The sequence below is a fragment of the Euphorbia lathyris genome, chromosome 5, assembly GCF_963576675.1.
Source record: "Euphorbia lathyris chromosome 5, ddEupLath1.1, whole genome shotgun sequence".
NCBI classification, from domain to species: domain Eukaryota; kingdom Viridiplantae; phylum Streptophyta; class Magnoliopsida; order Malpighiales; family Euphorbiaceae; genus Euphorbia; species Euphorbia lathyris.
In genome coordinates this window covers 95,921,706-95,937,298 of record NC_088914.1, presented here as the reverse complement: position 1 = coordinate 95,937,298, position 15,593 = coordinate 95,921,706, and the positions used below count along the sequence as shown (strand labels likewise).

Sequence of the window (15,593 nt, the reverse complement as noted above, 5' to 3'; positions counted from 1 at the left end):
ATTCATACACCAAACATATATACACAAATCATACGTCAAATGGAATACCGTATATAAAAATAAAAACCATACCTGGAATATGTGTGCAAATCCAATAAGTTGATATGGAACACGTCCCCTATCTCCCGCTGCATTTGCCTTGACTGCCTTCATTCTTTTCCTAATGGCCCATTCCAATGTCTTATATGTCTCCTCTCAAGCCAACGTACCCCATGGAAACTCATTAAACAGTTTTGGATAATCTGCAAGATCCAAAACCCAATCCTTTGCATGCCTATCGTTAGCATTGTCCAGTACATTGCCATGCACAAAGTACAACATGACAATCATCATAGCATCCTGGTCAAATCTGTCAGTCGTATCCTTCTTCTTCCATTCTACACTTTTCAAAACTTCGAAGAAGTTAATTGTCGTTATTGTCTTGTATTGCTTGAAGTACTTCTTTCGCAACCTCTGCGGCATCTCTAATTCATACATTCTTTCCATGAATTCTCCCGTGTTTATCCCAAACCTTAAACCACTTATCAGGCCAAACTCCCAATCTCCAAACCTCATATCAACTCCCCTCACCCTGAACCACATCTCCCTGTGTTTACTTTCTCTATGTTTAATCTCCCACGATAGGACATGATGAACTATTGCAGAAGAGAAACCAACAATCTTCATATCCAAATATTGACCAAAACATGTTTTCCTATAGATTTCTAACTGCTTTTCACTCAAGTACTTCTTTATCATGATCCCAGAATCCATATTAAACCTCACTGTTACTTGAGCATCCGAATCAGACGCCTTGGGATATTTGAAAATGGAACTATGTTTGCGCTTTTTGGCTTCCCTGGGATCATGCTGTAACAATTTTAAACATACACATATTAAATTCACTAACAAATCTGACATATTCTATGTATAATTCCTTGTTTTACTTACAATCTTGTCGCATTCGTCTTTGAATGCGCTCAAATGCGACAAGGTTTAAGGTAATAGCTTGTCGCATTTGAGCGCATTTAGGTAATAAATGCGACAGGTTTAACGTAATTGCTTGTCGCATTTGAGCGCATTTAGGTAACAAATGCGACAGGTTTACATACAGTTAATATGATCGCATTTGAGCGCATTTAGGTCTCAAATGCGACCATATTTCCACGGTAGCCATTAACGTCGCATTCGAGCGCATTTAAGCTTCATTAATGGCGGAAACAAAAAGGAAGAAGATGATGCATGCTTGCCTTATGTTTCGTCCGTCCTTCCTCTTCGTTTGCCGCCGCCGCCTTCCGTTTTCTCACCATAAACTCCGCGCGCAGTAGATGAAAACGGGCCCGAGCCGAGGTAGGAGATGAAAATAAAAATGAAAATGCAGAAAAGAACTGACCGGATTATATATAGTGATGAATTCAAAACGTAAAATGCAGTTGAAACGAACTGAAACTGAAGAAGATGAACCACAATGAAGTTGAATGGGAAAGGTCAGGTGAGGAAGTCGAAGTGGAAGCAGCGGGAGGTAGGAGATGAACCTTCAAACTAAAATAAGGGTAGTTTTGTCCAAAATGGGTTTAAATGTCTAATTTGGTAAAATGAAAGTAAGGTGGGTTAGATATGTAAATTGGGGTCCTTGATTGGGTTAGATTAATAATTATCCCTTAAAATTAAATATTTAAATATTTAAATATATAAATGAATAGATGGACCAGCCCGTACTATGTTTATCAGTCCAAGCCCATTCAAAAAATAGACAGGCTTTAGCGAGTCTGGACCGAACTGGACCTATGATCAATTTTCATTGTCCCAACCCTGACCCGTGGACAGGTTTAATTAGAAATGCCTACACATATAAGCGTATCATAATAATCATAATAATCGTGTTATACGATCAATATTTCAAAAGAGATGGACTGTAAACTTGCAATTCAATAATTGAATCATTCAAAAGTCACTATTAATTTTTTAACATATAAAATCAATAATATATATTCCACATTATTATATACGACCTAAATAATACTCCCTCCGTTTCATATTACATGTCTTTTTAAAAAGTTATATAGAAATTAAGGATATTGGAAAAAAAGACATTGTTATCCGTTATTTATTGATTCCAATATTTATTTATTCTATAATAAGTCCATTATTCTAGTTAATTTGTGTAAACCCTCGTTTTATAGCAGAAAAAAAGATGACATAACGTGTACTGATCATATAAAATGACATGTAATATGAAACAAAAATAAATGTCTAGAAAGACATGTAATATGAAACATAGGTAGTATAAAATAATAACGGTATCCAACATATCATGTTAAACGACTATTTTCTATAAACCATGTTACAATGTAAGGAATTCACAGCCTAATTTTAAGAGCAACAGAAATGGACAGTTAACTTGCAATTCAATGATTGAATTATTCAAAAGTCACACTCTAAAATATGCTAGCACACACAAGAGAAACCTGCAAAACATAACTAATTTGGAGTAAGAAAATGCACTCTTGCAAGCGAATATTCTTTTCCGGCAATCCAAACGCCGGTTTGTGACCATTGCACATCCTCCCAGTCCAGGTTTTCCTCCAATACCTGTTCATAAAATGAGATTACTTAAATGAGATCACAGTTCAATATCATATCCATAGTTGTTAAATCGAGATTCGACTAGTGACTCGAAATCTCATTTTGTGAATCGGGACTCGTGAATCGAATCAAATCGTAAGATTCGGATCAAATTCAAAATGCTATAAAAAATAAAATATTAACCATATTTAACTTTAAATATTAGTCCAAAAATGCAATTTTAATATCTAAATAGAAATTATATCAAGTTATAAAAGAAAGTAGAGACAGACAGAACATAGAAAATAGAAAGAATAAAGAGTAGAACAAGATAAAGGGCGGCCCGGTCGCACTACGCGTCCCCGCTGAGCGAGGGTCCGGGGAGGGGTCCCACCACAAGGGTGTACTGGGGGCAAGCCTTTCCCTGCCAATTTATTTGGCAAGAGGCCGCTCCTAAGACTCGAACCCGTGACCTCTTGGTCACACGACAACAACGTTTACCGTTGCGCCAAGGCTCGCCCTCCAAAGAGTAGAACAAGATAATACCAAATAAATAGAAAAGAAAAGGGAAGGTTTTGGAGTTTGTAAAGTGAAGAGTCATCTGATTGAAACTATGTGTTTCATAACTTTTTTGTTTTTGTGTACGTTTTTGAGTTGTTAAAAAATGAATTTTCTTTTTAAATGGTGGCCTGAATCGACCGAATATTCGGTGAATCGGCCGAATCGGTGGTGACTCGACCGATTCATGAAGCTTCCGAGTCGTACCATAGATACGACTGGAATTCTTCATGAATCGAATCGTAGGAGTCGACTCGCGACTCGTATGATCCTAACAACTATATCCATCACGACATCTCAGGTGCACACCACCTATGTTGCACGGACACTTCATGTTAGTAGTATTTCAGCGTTTCCTGTCCGTGTCTGTTTTGTGTGAAGGCTATTCTAGGTTATGTTTTAGAAATAACATTTCCCGTGTCTGTTTCTGTGTCCGTACAACATAGCACACCATTCATCCAGAGAGGTCAGTGACAGATGAAAGACAACCCTCTGAAAATATGATCCATAACCTGTCAAACAACAATTTTTCTATACCAGAAGGGTACCCCAACTGAACCATGTCTTAAAAATGTTCCGAAAAGACCAATAGAGCAATACCAAGAACCAACCACACAATATATACAAGCTACAAATTAGAGGTGGAAATTATCGGGTTCATGTCGTGTCAAAATGAGTCTAACTCTAACCCAACCCAAAAACTTTTGTGTCATAGTCGTGTTAAACTACTCGGGTTAGTGCCGTGTTTTGGGTTCACATGTAATTTTACTATGTACAGAATGTCATTTTTAGATTAATCTGTTAACACTAACCATCCAAAAATCCGTTAATATCAGGTTGGGAGGTCATATAATGTGTTCCTAACAATATAGGAGGTTTGAGTCGTGTTTTCAAGTAATAATTGTAATGTGACATGTAAAAATATGGGAGTATATAAAAATAATTTTAAATATTCATGTCATTCCGTGTCATTTTCGAGTTAGCATGTCAACCTAACTCAACCCAAAAATTTGCGTGTCAATTTCATGTACCTATCAAGCTAAACACAAACACTAAAATTGCATGTCGATTTCATTTCGTGTATACTTTTACCACCTCTAACAAATGGTTATCGAACATGTAAGCAGGCATCAGTATAAACATTATAATGAAAGCAAGTAGATTCTGAGGTGACGGACGGAAAATTTAAAGAAAATTATCTCTTTTCAGATCCTAGATATGCAAGGTAGTTTGCTAGGATGTAAAGCTCATAGTGTGAGTACCTCAAGATAGTCAAGGGGCAGAGGAATGCCAACTGAACGCATGACCTTCTGCGGAAGGAGTTTCTTACACCGAGACCATCGAAAAACATCGATCAAAATGTTATCAGAGTCGTGTTTTTCACCATTTGAAGAATGTTGATGGTGATTATGAGATTTCTCTGTCTCTTCATGTCCATTTAATTGTGCAGTTTTCACCATTTTCTCACCAGTAAAACAAAGCTCATACCTAATTGTTCAAGATCACAGATACATTTGTGCCATCAGTAACTCAAAAAAACAAATGAGCTGAAACTAAAAATATAAAAATATACCATTTGTGCTGTCACGTATATATATGCACGACAAACACAAAACATAATAAGCAATAATTTCTGACATTGAGATATAGAAAAGGGTGTGCCAGTAAGTCGACCTTGAAGCATGCAATATCCGTTACAAAATCAAGGCCAATATGGTTATGCAAAAGGAAATATAATGTTTATTTTCCCATTTTAAAACCAAATCAGAGTCTGCTGATGGAAACGAAGGAAAAACACACTATTTGACCCTTGTACTTTCTATCTTTTTTTTAATTATGCCACTGAATTAGGGATTTAGGGTTAAATCACTCGATAAATAAAAGTGGAGGGGCCGAATGTTACAAAATATTAGTACAAAAGCTCAACATAAAAAGCAGGCCAAGTACATGGCCCAATGTTATGGAAAAAAATAGCCCAGGAGCTTAACAGAAAAAGGTGTTTTTCCTCGAAAGGAGCCCAAACATTGACTTTAGGGGAAAGAAAAAAAAATTCCGAGCTTTTTCGCTCGAGACAAAATGACTAAATGCATCACACATGCAAAAGAATACAATACAAAAGCTGAATTCACGAGAAAAGAACGGCAAAAAAGAACAAAAAATTCCACTCTCAATCCCAAATGCTTGAGAACACCATGATAAGTAAGCAATAAGCAAACAACATACCTGCATGAATGTGTTTCTAAATACAGAACTTCTCCCTTCTTCAAACGTGCAGAAGTATAAAGGGGCTTTTTCAGACCTTTGTCAGCAACAATACTAATGCTGTACTTTATCCTGAAAACGTTTTGCAAGCATCAAAGAATTCAGGAGAGAAAGAAGCAGATATAAAACTATTCTACAATAATAGGAAACACAAGGCCAACACAAACACCCTTCACAATTTTTTTCTTTGAATTAGCACCTATGCTAATGCAGATTATCGACACAGTGAAGACTTGTTGATTTAGCATTGACAACAAAGTCCACTGTATTTTGGCTTGTCTGGATTCCATAAGGAGCAACCAAGCACCAAAAACACCGAATCTCAAAGAAATTGCTTCTAAATAAAATTATACTCCCTCCATTCTCAAATAGATGTCATTTTAGGATTTTCAATTTGGTCTTTTTTATGTCATTTTGTATTACCAATGCACTTTTGACAATATTTTCGCAAATTTACCCTTATTTATAATAAGAGAGAAGTTTAGTAATTAATGCAAATAATTCTAATTAAGCCATAGTAATTAAGAGGAAAGAGAAATTTTGCATAGAAATTAGAATTTTAGGAGACAAGTATTAAGGGTAAATTAGTCATTTTGATAGTCTAATTAATATTTTATTGGTCTTTGTGAAAAACCTTAAACCGCATATATTAAAGACCGGAGGGAGTAAAGCAGAAAACTAAAACTGTATATAGTAGAAATATTATTCTTTCTTCATCAACTTCATCTCACACGACACAAGAACACAGGCCAGCATAAGAAGGCTATTTTCCTGTTAAATATCTCCAAATCCAGAAAAGATCTTTAAGCAGCATAACGTAGTCATGAAACTTATTACGCGTACCATGGCTCATTACAAAGATTGTACTGTATAGTGACTTCACGAACAAATCTCTGTTGTCTCAATGCATTCTGTAAGAACATAAATCCACAGTTAGGCTTATAAAATTTGCAGAAAAAGAGACTTGGCCATACACAAGCAGACAGAAAAACCAAAAAGTTAAATGCTAGACACAAATTATTATTTGAAAACATGTACCACAAGCATGTCTTCTTCTAGCTGTCATTACTTGAAAGTACAGGCAGAAAAATCGACTATCCAGGCAGTCCAAAAGAAACAAATCAACCTTTATGATCTTAATAACAAACTCAAGAAAGTAACGAAATGGACTAATATACTGAATGATATCTAGTCTAGTCAGTTATCAGAAACAGAGATGCAGTAGTGTAATAGTTCATATTCTGATTGATTATACTTGTGCAACAGCTGTGTACAGTTTTTAAGTGAAGCTTAAGCATTATGCGCTCTCTCATTTTGATATATTTGTGAAGGATTGGGAATAGAAAGCCAAGGCTTTTTTCTTATCGGGTTGTCCAAGTGAAAACAAGTGTTTAAGGATTGCTATATTCTATAGAAGCAGCCAATTTGCCAATATTGTTGCACTTCCAATAAGGATGACCAGCATTATCTATCTATACCCACATTGCACCACGTCAAACAAATTGGAAACTTGGTTGCAAACAGTGAAAATAGACGATACTGTCTAAAATTTGAGTATATAGTATCTCCGGTCTTATTTTTAAAAATATTGTATGCTTAAGAGTGACTGAAATCATATGAATCCTTCTATTTTACTTAAATTCTATGGATCTTCTAGTTTTTGGCTGCTTCTATGCTTCAAAAAAAGATTTTTAAAGGTCTCTTTCAGCAGACGAAACAGTTACATCGTGGAAAGTTACCTGCTTTTCATAGAAGTATTAATTAATCGATACACTCTCCCTGTCTTGTTAGATTCTAAAGCACAGAAATAGAATCTGGAATCAAACTTGCATATATTTTTCATGTTTGTTCATGCCAAATATAAACCATAAATTATAAAGTAGGAGATTGCAATCCACCTAACTAGAGTACCAGTGAGATTTCTCTAATGGACAGAAGTATAGTAATGAAGATTTGTTTTAGCAATTTCACGAATGCTAACATATTCTTTCCAAAAAAGAAAAGGCTAAAATGAGATTTCAGAAATTCACAAGTAAGAAGAAAAAAATTATAGATTTGAATAAATAAAAAAAATCCAAAAGTACCGAAGCTGCAGCCCTCGTAGTCATTGTCCGCTCAACAGCCACAGGAGCAAGGGTGGGCTCTACAGCTGATGTATGTGTAAGACAAGGCTCAAGATCAATTGTTCCACCTCCTCTCTGAGATAAAAACGAAATGCATAAAAAAGGTAATAGAAGAAAGGCACAATTATATGTGTTAAAGCCTACATGTTATCAATATTCCCCCAATTGTCAATATTAGCTGCTATTGACTGCATATTTGCAAAAATATGATAAAACCAAAAATATGGATAATAGCCTTAATGTATGAGTACTTTCCCACCTTTACAATGCAGCAGCGCTCCACACGGTAACTGCAGCCAATTCCAGCTCCCCAGGCACGGGAACGAACATTATTTCTCAGCATAGAAGTGTAGCCTATACATATACCAGAGTTACAACACTAATATAACAACACCAAGCATAAATGTAATATAGATTCTAGATTTGCAGAACAAGAACAAGAAGTCAATAATCTACTCATTCAGGTTTGTCAGAGCCTGATATACAGAAGGGAATCATTTGTGATTTCACCATATCCAATAATATACAAGTGTTAGTAGTGACAGTAATGAACAATGTCTCCCTCTTTTCTTTTTGTTAATTTTTAACTCAGTATCAGAGAGTTGACAATCAGTAAAGGACTTTCCGTTCAATCAAAAATTCAAGTCTTGTATTGGAAACAAAAGAGAAAGATAAAATAGATTAAATTTTATTTCCATGCAGAAAGTTTAGACGTCATTTTGGAGTTCAGCTCTCCTCCCATTTTGAGCTAGATTCAAAGTTAAAGGAAATAAAAAGATGTAACTACCTAAAAAAAAGAAGAAGAAAAATGATAATGGTAGTAATTACCTGTACGAAAATCATGCCGAGATTTAAAGCAAAACTCATCTAATTGTTGGTGTTTGGCATAAAAATGAATTTGAAACTAATCTTTTCGGTTTTGTATAAGGAAAGGATTAGAGATCAATTCTTTGGGCTTTGAATAAGAAAAGGATTTGAAGTATGTTTGACAAAGATCAAAGTTATTTATGTGAAGAAACAAAGACACTCCAAATATGACTGGCCGGTACCGGAGCCGATTACATAAGGAATCGATTTTTGGCAGTTGATGAGAGAAAAAAGCGTAAAAGATGAAGGAAATCCAAAAATCTCTTATATTTATAATATTCTTTTTTTTACTAATTTTAAGCCATGAATTTAAACAGCTCACGAACCAAAATGCTTTCATGTGTCCATTTTTTTTTTTTGTCTTCAGATGGATCAATCCACCAATAATTAGCTGATCTGTTTATGACTGAGTTTGCTTTTTCGAGAGTTTCTGGTCCAATTTGGTGATCCTTTATCTCATAGCAAACAATGGTTTCCACTGCCCCCTCAATCACAACCATATTACCACGTTTTAAAGTACATATTGTATTCCATAGTTGATATTTTTAACAGATCGTAGCCATGTAATTGAGTAATGCAGAGGCAATATATAGCATTTACACGTATAACTCCACACTAGATTTACAACAAAACAGAGATCTCACAAGTAAAGAGCTAGAGTTGAAGGGCTTACTATCTTGTGGAGGCAAAACTCGAATCGTGGCACACAGCTCTTGGATGGCAGGTGGTGGAGGAGAAGCAGTCGGCCGGCAGTAGCCAGTATGCATGAGAACTGCAATAGGTCACAACATGAATAGTTCTTTTTGCATCAAAATGTCACTAAATTCTAATATTTTATAGACAAGGGGAAAATTAGCTGAGAACTCTCCATCTTATAATCACATACCAGCAACGAGATCAGAGTCATCTGTGTATATATCTGTTCCCCATAGCTGGCCACCTCTTACCTGCAGAAATGAGCTAAGCGAAGTTAGAAATAGAAATAACCAAACTTTTAAGAAAGCGAATAGTAAGCTCCTCTCAAGCTAAGATGAGCTAGATTGAATGACGAAAAACAACTACAGCGTAAAAATCTACAATGCTAATATTGGATATCAGAAGACTGCATAATTACGAAACATAAACAGGTTTTAATACAACTGATGGTTGTTAACAGTCTTTCTTTTAGTAACAGTGCATGAATTTGGAAGTGCTTAAACACTGAACCAATGTTACCCCACTAAAAAATTGTCCCTCAAATACAAACAAGTAACAAACATAACGACTATTATACAAGATGCATTTATCACCGATATTATATTCAGCCAGGAACCAATAAACACTTTACCACTCTGTTTTTTTAAGATATACACAATTCTTTGAACTAACACATTTCTAGCTATATGTATATGTAAAACCTGAATTAGAAAAAAAGGCTGAAAGCTTATATTTAAGCTTTTAAAATTGGAGACACCTTTCATAAAAACTAAAGTGTTAAAAAGTTCATCTCTCAGTCACATGTGTTGCCCAAATCATTATTTACACTACCATTCATAATTAATTTTGTTCGTCTGAGGGCAGTCAGAGAGAGGGGAGAGAATAATTAAAGCATGTCCATGACATAAGGATAGCAAATGCATAAACACCACGTGAGCAGATCAATTAGAACTGCATAGACACACGAAACAGAGTAGAAAAGAGCAAGAACGCAATATCGCACAAGGTTCAGCTAGCATGCCTACTTCTGCAAACAGCCTCCTACATGTTTACAATCTTAAACAGGTACAGAATCAAAATAACTATTTTAAAGAAGCAGAAGATTACGATATTATAATATGAAAAAAAATTCGGTTTATTCCTTATAAAATTATAACAGGAAAACCCAATTACATAATTGGCTGTTTTTTTTTTTTTTTTGTATTGCAAATGAAGAAAAATTACAGCACAACAAAAACAAAGGAAAAAAGCTCAAACAGCAGGAACAGCAACTCTCCTGGGACAAACAGCAACATAATTGCCTGTTTAATAATGTAAACCACCTTAGGCTATCAGGATGATATCATGCACCACCCCCTATCAGGAGCTTCTGGTGAACTTAACAGTATACACTCTAATAATATGAGCAACAGCTCCAAAATGAACAGGTTCTTACTTGGCGATTTGTAGCAGTGACATGTTCAGCAGGAATCCTAATTTCAAGAGTTGGACCATTCTGATTACTTTCATCATTTTTTTCCGTCTGGAATGATTCATACTCCTTCCATAACTTTATTAAATCTTGCATGCATTCACCAACTTTATAAACAACGGATGACACCTCCGATTTGCTTGAAGCACCAACTACAATTGAATTAATGGCGATGCAGAGTAACTTAATAGCACATATACACAGAACCAAAACAGGAGTATGAATTGATATGATTGAAACAAGTTAGCCAAATAGGCCAAAACACATTAAAGAGCACTTGCTATATATATAAAAATAGAATTTCAAGAAAGATTTATTAGCATCAGAAATTGGGTGGGGTGATACTATTCTCACTGTAAATCATCATAGCCAATGACCACTAATTGAAACAAGCCTGAAATCTTCACTGGAAAAAGTGACTTCCAATTTAGCATTATATCCGGAAAAAATTCTTAAATTAAGAATAGAATTATACTATTGTATTACAAGTCGCGGCAGAGGTAAACTAGAGTTATACAGACCAGATAGTTTAATTGGAAACCAGTATCAGGATCCCAGTTATAAGCTCCTGTTCAACACATCATGCAACCCCATAAAATGAAATGAAATTTCTCACCTTGAGATCTGCAAAATAAAGCAGCAGAAAGTTAGTACACCTTTATCCAAGCATTGCAAACCATAAAAAAGAAGTTCCCCTTGACAGAAAAATAATTCCAAAATATTGCTTTCTAAATCATAAAGTTGACAATAAAAAAAGCACTTCCAAGGTTCAATGAGCATAAAACCCACGTTTGAAAATAAAATTCATTCTCTTAAAAATTCTTCTTGCTTTATTACACCAATTTCACTCACAAGAAACATTGGGAAAAATCATTACAACAAAAACTTCGAAAGACCTTGCTGTTAATCTCTCTTTCATATATATCATAATGCACATGTCAAACCTTATTTTAGAGGAAAACAGGAGATAGAGAAAAATTTAGGTTAGATTCAATAAATCAAATTAACATTATCTCAGAATGTTAACCTGTCAACAAACTTCAAATGATATCCTATAATTTATGAATTAATTAAAAAAAAAAGTAGAAATATACAGTTGGAGACTCACTGATGCATTATTATACTTACCCCACAAACTATTAAAAAATCAGAAGCACTATATGTCTATGAAATCAACATGCATGGAATATCTCAACTCAATAGATGCAATCCTTACATTTTAGTAAGGATCTTGATATTTGTAATTTTACCAACATTACTTGCTGAAATCATGGCAACGCCAATAAAATGCCTACATGTTCTTCTTTTTCCACCAAGTCAATTCAAATTAACAAGGCTTTACTCTGACAATACTAAGACTCGGTAAATGAGAGCGTTGCAATTCCTTGTCCACAATCTTTAGTTTCCATCAACGACTATGACCATTCTTTTTTTTCGTTCTGCTCTATTCCTCTACTAATATTTATTTTTAACCCTAAACCACTGAAGTATTTGTTCCTTCCTGCCCATATCTGGAAAATTATTGGTATTGCTGTCACAGACATGGAATTTTTACCCTAAAATGTCCTACTTCATAGAAGGTAATGAATAACAATGAACTAGGTAGCTATACCATGTTAAGAGACTTCCCTATGTTACTTTCTGGGATGGAGTTAGGCTCAAGTTTCACAACAGGCTAACACAACAAAATTAAATGCTAAGTTTTTCTTCCAAACTCAAACCGGGCCCATAAAGGATTTTAAGTTTTTGAAACCACATAAAGTACCATGTCAAGTGTTTTCCTTATTTTTCCCCAGCTTTTCCTCAAATTCAGACCTAACACTAAACCAGATCTATTTCTAGACAGCGTGAGCTGAAACCTAATGCATCCACTCCATAATTCTGGCATTTAACAGACACCATCTACAACAAAGTAGCTAAATAGCATGAGTTAGAAGACTCTTATTGAGTTTAAGAGTAATTAACATTAAGGTACTACTGAAAAAACTAATAAATTTTATTATTTATGATAAAAGTCTCCACTATATTTTCCCTAATTACAAAGTCAATGGCGTATCACTTTGACAATAGGAAAAAGAGTCATCATTTACAAAAAATGAAGCTAAAATGAAGAATCAGCAATCGAATATATTTTCCACAATGGCAGGGGAAGGCTTGCCCCCAACACGCCCTTGTGGTGGGATCCCTCCCCGGACCCTTGCTTAGTGGGGACGCGTAGTGCACTGGGCCGCCATTTTTAATGGAGAAAATAACTTATTTTTTTTATTATTAGCCTAAAAATCTGCAAGCAGGCGCTCAGTAAGTCGTTTGCATAACAACTAAGATAATGGCTACATATCCAATGAACATTTAAGAAAGAGAAAAAAGGCAACTTAGTTCCTCTTTTCCAAAAGAATTAAACAGTTAGAAAACTTAGCATAATTTCATCCTAATTTAAGGTTTATCAACCAGAAGCAAAGACAGTAAGACAAACCCTTCATTATCTTGAGTACGAGACCTAAACCGGGAGTCTCGATTTGTCACTTGAGGGCTGCCTCTAGGCCGTAGCATTCTCTTACGTTGCTGAACTCCATAGTTGAAATTTTCCCTGTCCCTTTCTGGTCCCTCACCATCTGCACATCCATCATCTGATTCTTTTTCGTACAACCTGGTCCGTCTATCTCCTTCCGCATCAGTATCTCTTTCTTTTCTCCTGTCTCTAGCTTCTCTATCAACATTTTTCCAAGCATCCAATTCTTTCTGCCTTTTCTGCTCTGTAGCCATATTTTCTTGTTCTGTCACTCTGACAGAACCATCACCTGATTCTTTCTCATTGTGCAAACCCTCTTTATCCACCCCACTCCATGATTCTCTCTTGATATGGTCCTTTTCTCTCTCTTTTATCCTATCTCTGTCCTTTGGAAGATCCTTCCTCTCCTTCTCCCACCTCTCTGTTTCTCTATCTTCTCTCATTGATTCTTTGCCCTCAACACTGGCAGCACCCACTTGAATATTGCTTCTACGATCACTTCTTTCCTTGTCTCTATCTCCCCATTCCCGATGTTTTACTTCTTTCCTTTTCCTGTCCTTATCTTTAAGCCGATCTTCACCTTTCAAATCAACCTTGTTCTCACCAACTGTCTCATGTGTTTCTGTATAGTCCTTGTCTTCAATCAATGCGCCTTCCTTTCCAATTTCAATTGGGACCTGTGAGTTACCACGAGGTATATGCCAAGATTCAGAATATCCCTTACCTCTACTATGGTATTCTTTTGAATCTTTCCAATTCCCCCAACCAGCTGCCATAGTAAAACCGTCCTTCTCCGCCTTATTATCATTCTTGAGATCACTATACAAGTCTTTCTCATATTTTAAATCCTTATTATCATCTAATCTACTCTCAAACCTTGAATCCTTCTCACTTTTGGCACTTTGGGAATCCCTCTTTACATCACTGTGGAGTTCTCTTGCTTCAGTCCTCAAATCTCGGCTTTCAACTCTGTAGTCTCTACTATCCTTGGAATCCCTTGACAATGATTCTGGCCTGCTTTCTGAAGCAATATGAGCATCCATATGCAAATCGTTTGAGGATGAAGGTACTCGATATACAGAATGCAAAGGCGATCTTCTATCAGCCTCGCGAGATTCAATGCGAGGAAACTTTATAATTCGGGCATCCGGAGACATATCGAAGGAAGCATGATAGTCACTTGAAACTGCAGATGTAAGCTTAGGGTATGGGCTTGTTTCATCATGTGGATATTTAGAAGAAGATGAGTTACCAACCTCATCATGAGTTCTTTTAGGAGCACTACTCATTGCTACAAGTAAATACAATTATATAACTAAATCAACAGGAAGCTTTATAAGATATACAGCAAGGATATATTTGAGATATCCTGTGATAACTGGAGTATTTGCGCTGTAATCACTGCAGAAAGAAGAGTTGAAACCTGATTAGGGCAAGAAAATCCTATACATTTAAGAACAACAGAATCCCTCAAAACCAATGAAAACTATAAAATAAGGATTGAACATACTCGGTCTAATTACTAAAAGGAACACAAAAAATTCAAATAGAAACCTAAAGCAAAATTTCTGTTACCCAGAGAAGAATAGGATAACATCAAAACAAAATTAAAACGGAATTGAAATGCACATACCACCTGATTAGGGCAAGAAAATCCTATACATTTAAGAACAACAGAATCCCTCAAAACCTAAAACTATAAAATAAGGATTGTACATACTCAGTCTAATTACTAAAGGAAACACACAAAAAAAAACTCAAATAGAAACCTAAAGCAAAATTTCTGTTGCCCAGAGAAGACTAGGATAAGATCAAAAAATTAAATAACACGGAATTCAAATGCACATGCCACCACCGTTGAGAAGTAAAACAGTTGTAATTGAAAATTTAATTTCAAATTAGAAGCTTTTATAGCAGTTCTATACAAGTTAAATTCATCATTAGCGAAGAAGGAAACACCTCCGTCAAACTAAGCAACAAGTGACTAATCAATTGACAGGAAAAGGAATATAGGGGAAAACAAGAATGTACAGTTCGCGAGGGGCAAATTCAGTAACTTCGGACCTTATTCAAACAGATGAACATATAATGAGAATAATAAGCATCCATTGCAGCATAATTCACAGATCCTTCCTCAATTAAACGAAAGAAAAATTGTTTGAACACGAAAGGAGTTGGAACGGAATAAATGAGAAAAAGAAAAATTGCAGAAACTGATTACCATGTCCGTCAATCTCTCTCTGGCTCAGAACTCCACCGGCAGTCGCAAGTATCTGAACTACTATCTATATTTCGATTAACAGAAATATTTCCTAAAAAATGACATTGCCAAGTTGTCTAATGAACACAGCAAATTTGGTTTGGGCCCTTTAAATCCGAGCCAGTCCACAATAAAAAAAAAGGCCTTAAATTCATGGGAAAATTACATAAAAATTCATCTTTTAAAAACTATTTACAACTATGTCAAGTCATAAATTTAGATTATGTAAAATTAGTAAAATCAGTACTTTTAATATATTTTAAGAATTGAAGTTTATAGATTATAAACCTAGAATATATTTTC

At 35.3% G+C, this 15,593-nt stretch overlaps 1 protein-coding gene across 1 annotated transcript; it reads right to left on the bottom strand.

Annotated features, from left to right (window-relative positions):
* Nucleotides 1-2,229: 2,229 nt before the first annotated feature.
* Nucleotides 2,230-15,360, bottom strand: LOC136229284 (uncharacterized). The gene is made up of 12 exons (XM_066017968.1): nt 15,252-15,360; nt 12,991-14,431; nt 12,717-12,721; nt 10,486-10,660; nt 9,241-9,301; nt 9,028-9,126; nt 7,747-7,841; nt 7,449-7,562; nt 6,208-6,275; nt 5,326-5,436; nt 4,365-4,590; nt 2,230-2,571 (listed from the first exon to the last, which is right to left on the bottom strand). Exons 2-12 carry the CDS (start codon nt 14,317-14,319, stop codon nt 2,461-2,463), a joined length of 2,394 nt encoding a protein of 797 aa, XP_065874040.1. The 5' UTR covers nt 14,320-14,431; nt 15,252-15,360; the 3' UTR covers nt 2,230-2,460.
* Nucleotides 15,361-15,593: the final 233 nt, after the last annotated feature.

Coding starts and splice junctions, on each gene's coding strand:
- LOC136229284 (XM_066017968.1), bottom strand. CDS start 14,319: ATGAGTAGTGCTCCTAAAAGAACTCATGATGAGGTTGGTAACTCATCT. Junction 7,842..9,027: donor AGTTTTGCCTCCACAAGATA/GTAAGCCCTTCA, acceptor GTATATGTATAG/GCTACACTTCTATGCTGAGA. Junction 5,437..6,207: donor AATCTTTGTAATGAGCCATG/GTACGCGTAATA, acceptor AAACGTTTTCAG/GATAAAGTACAGCATTAGTA.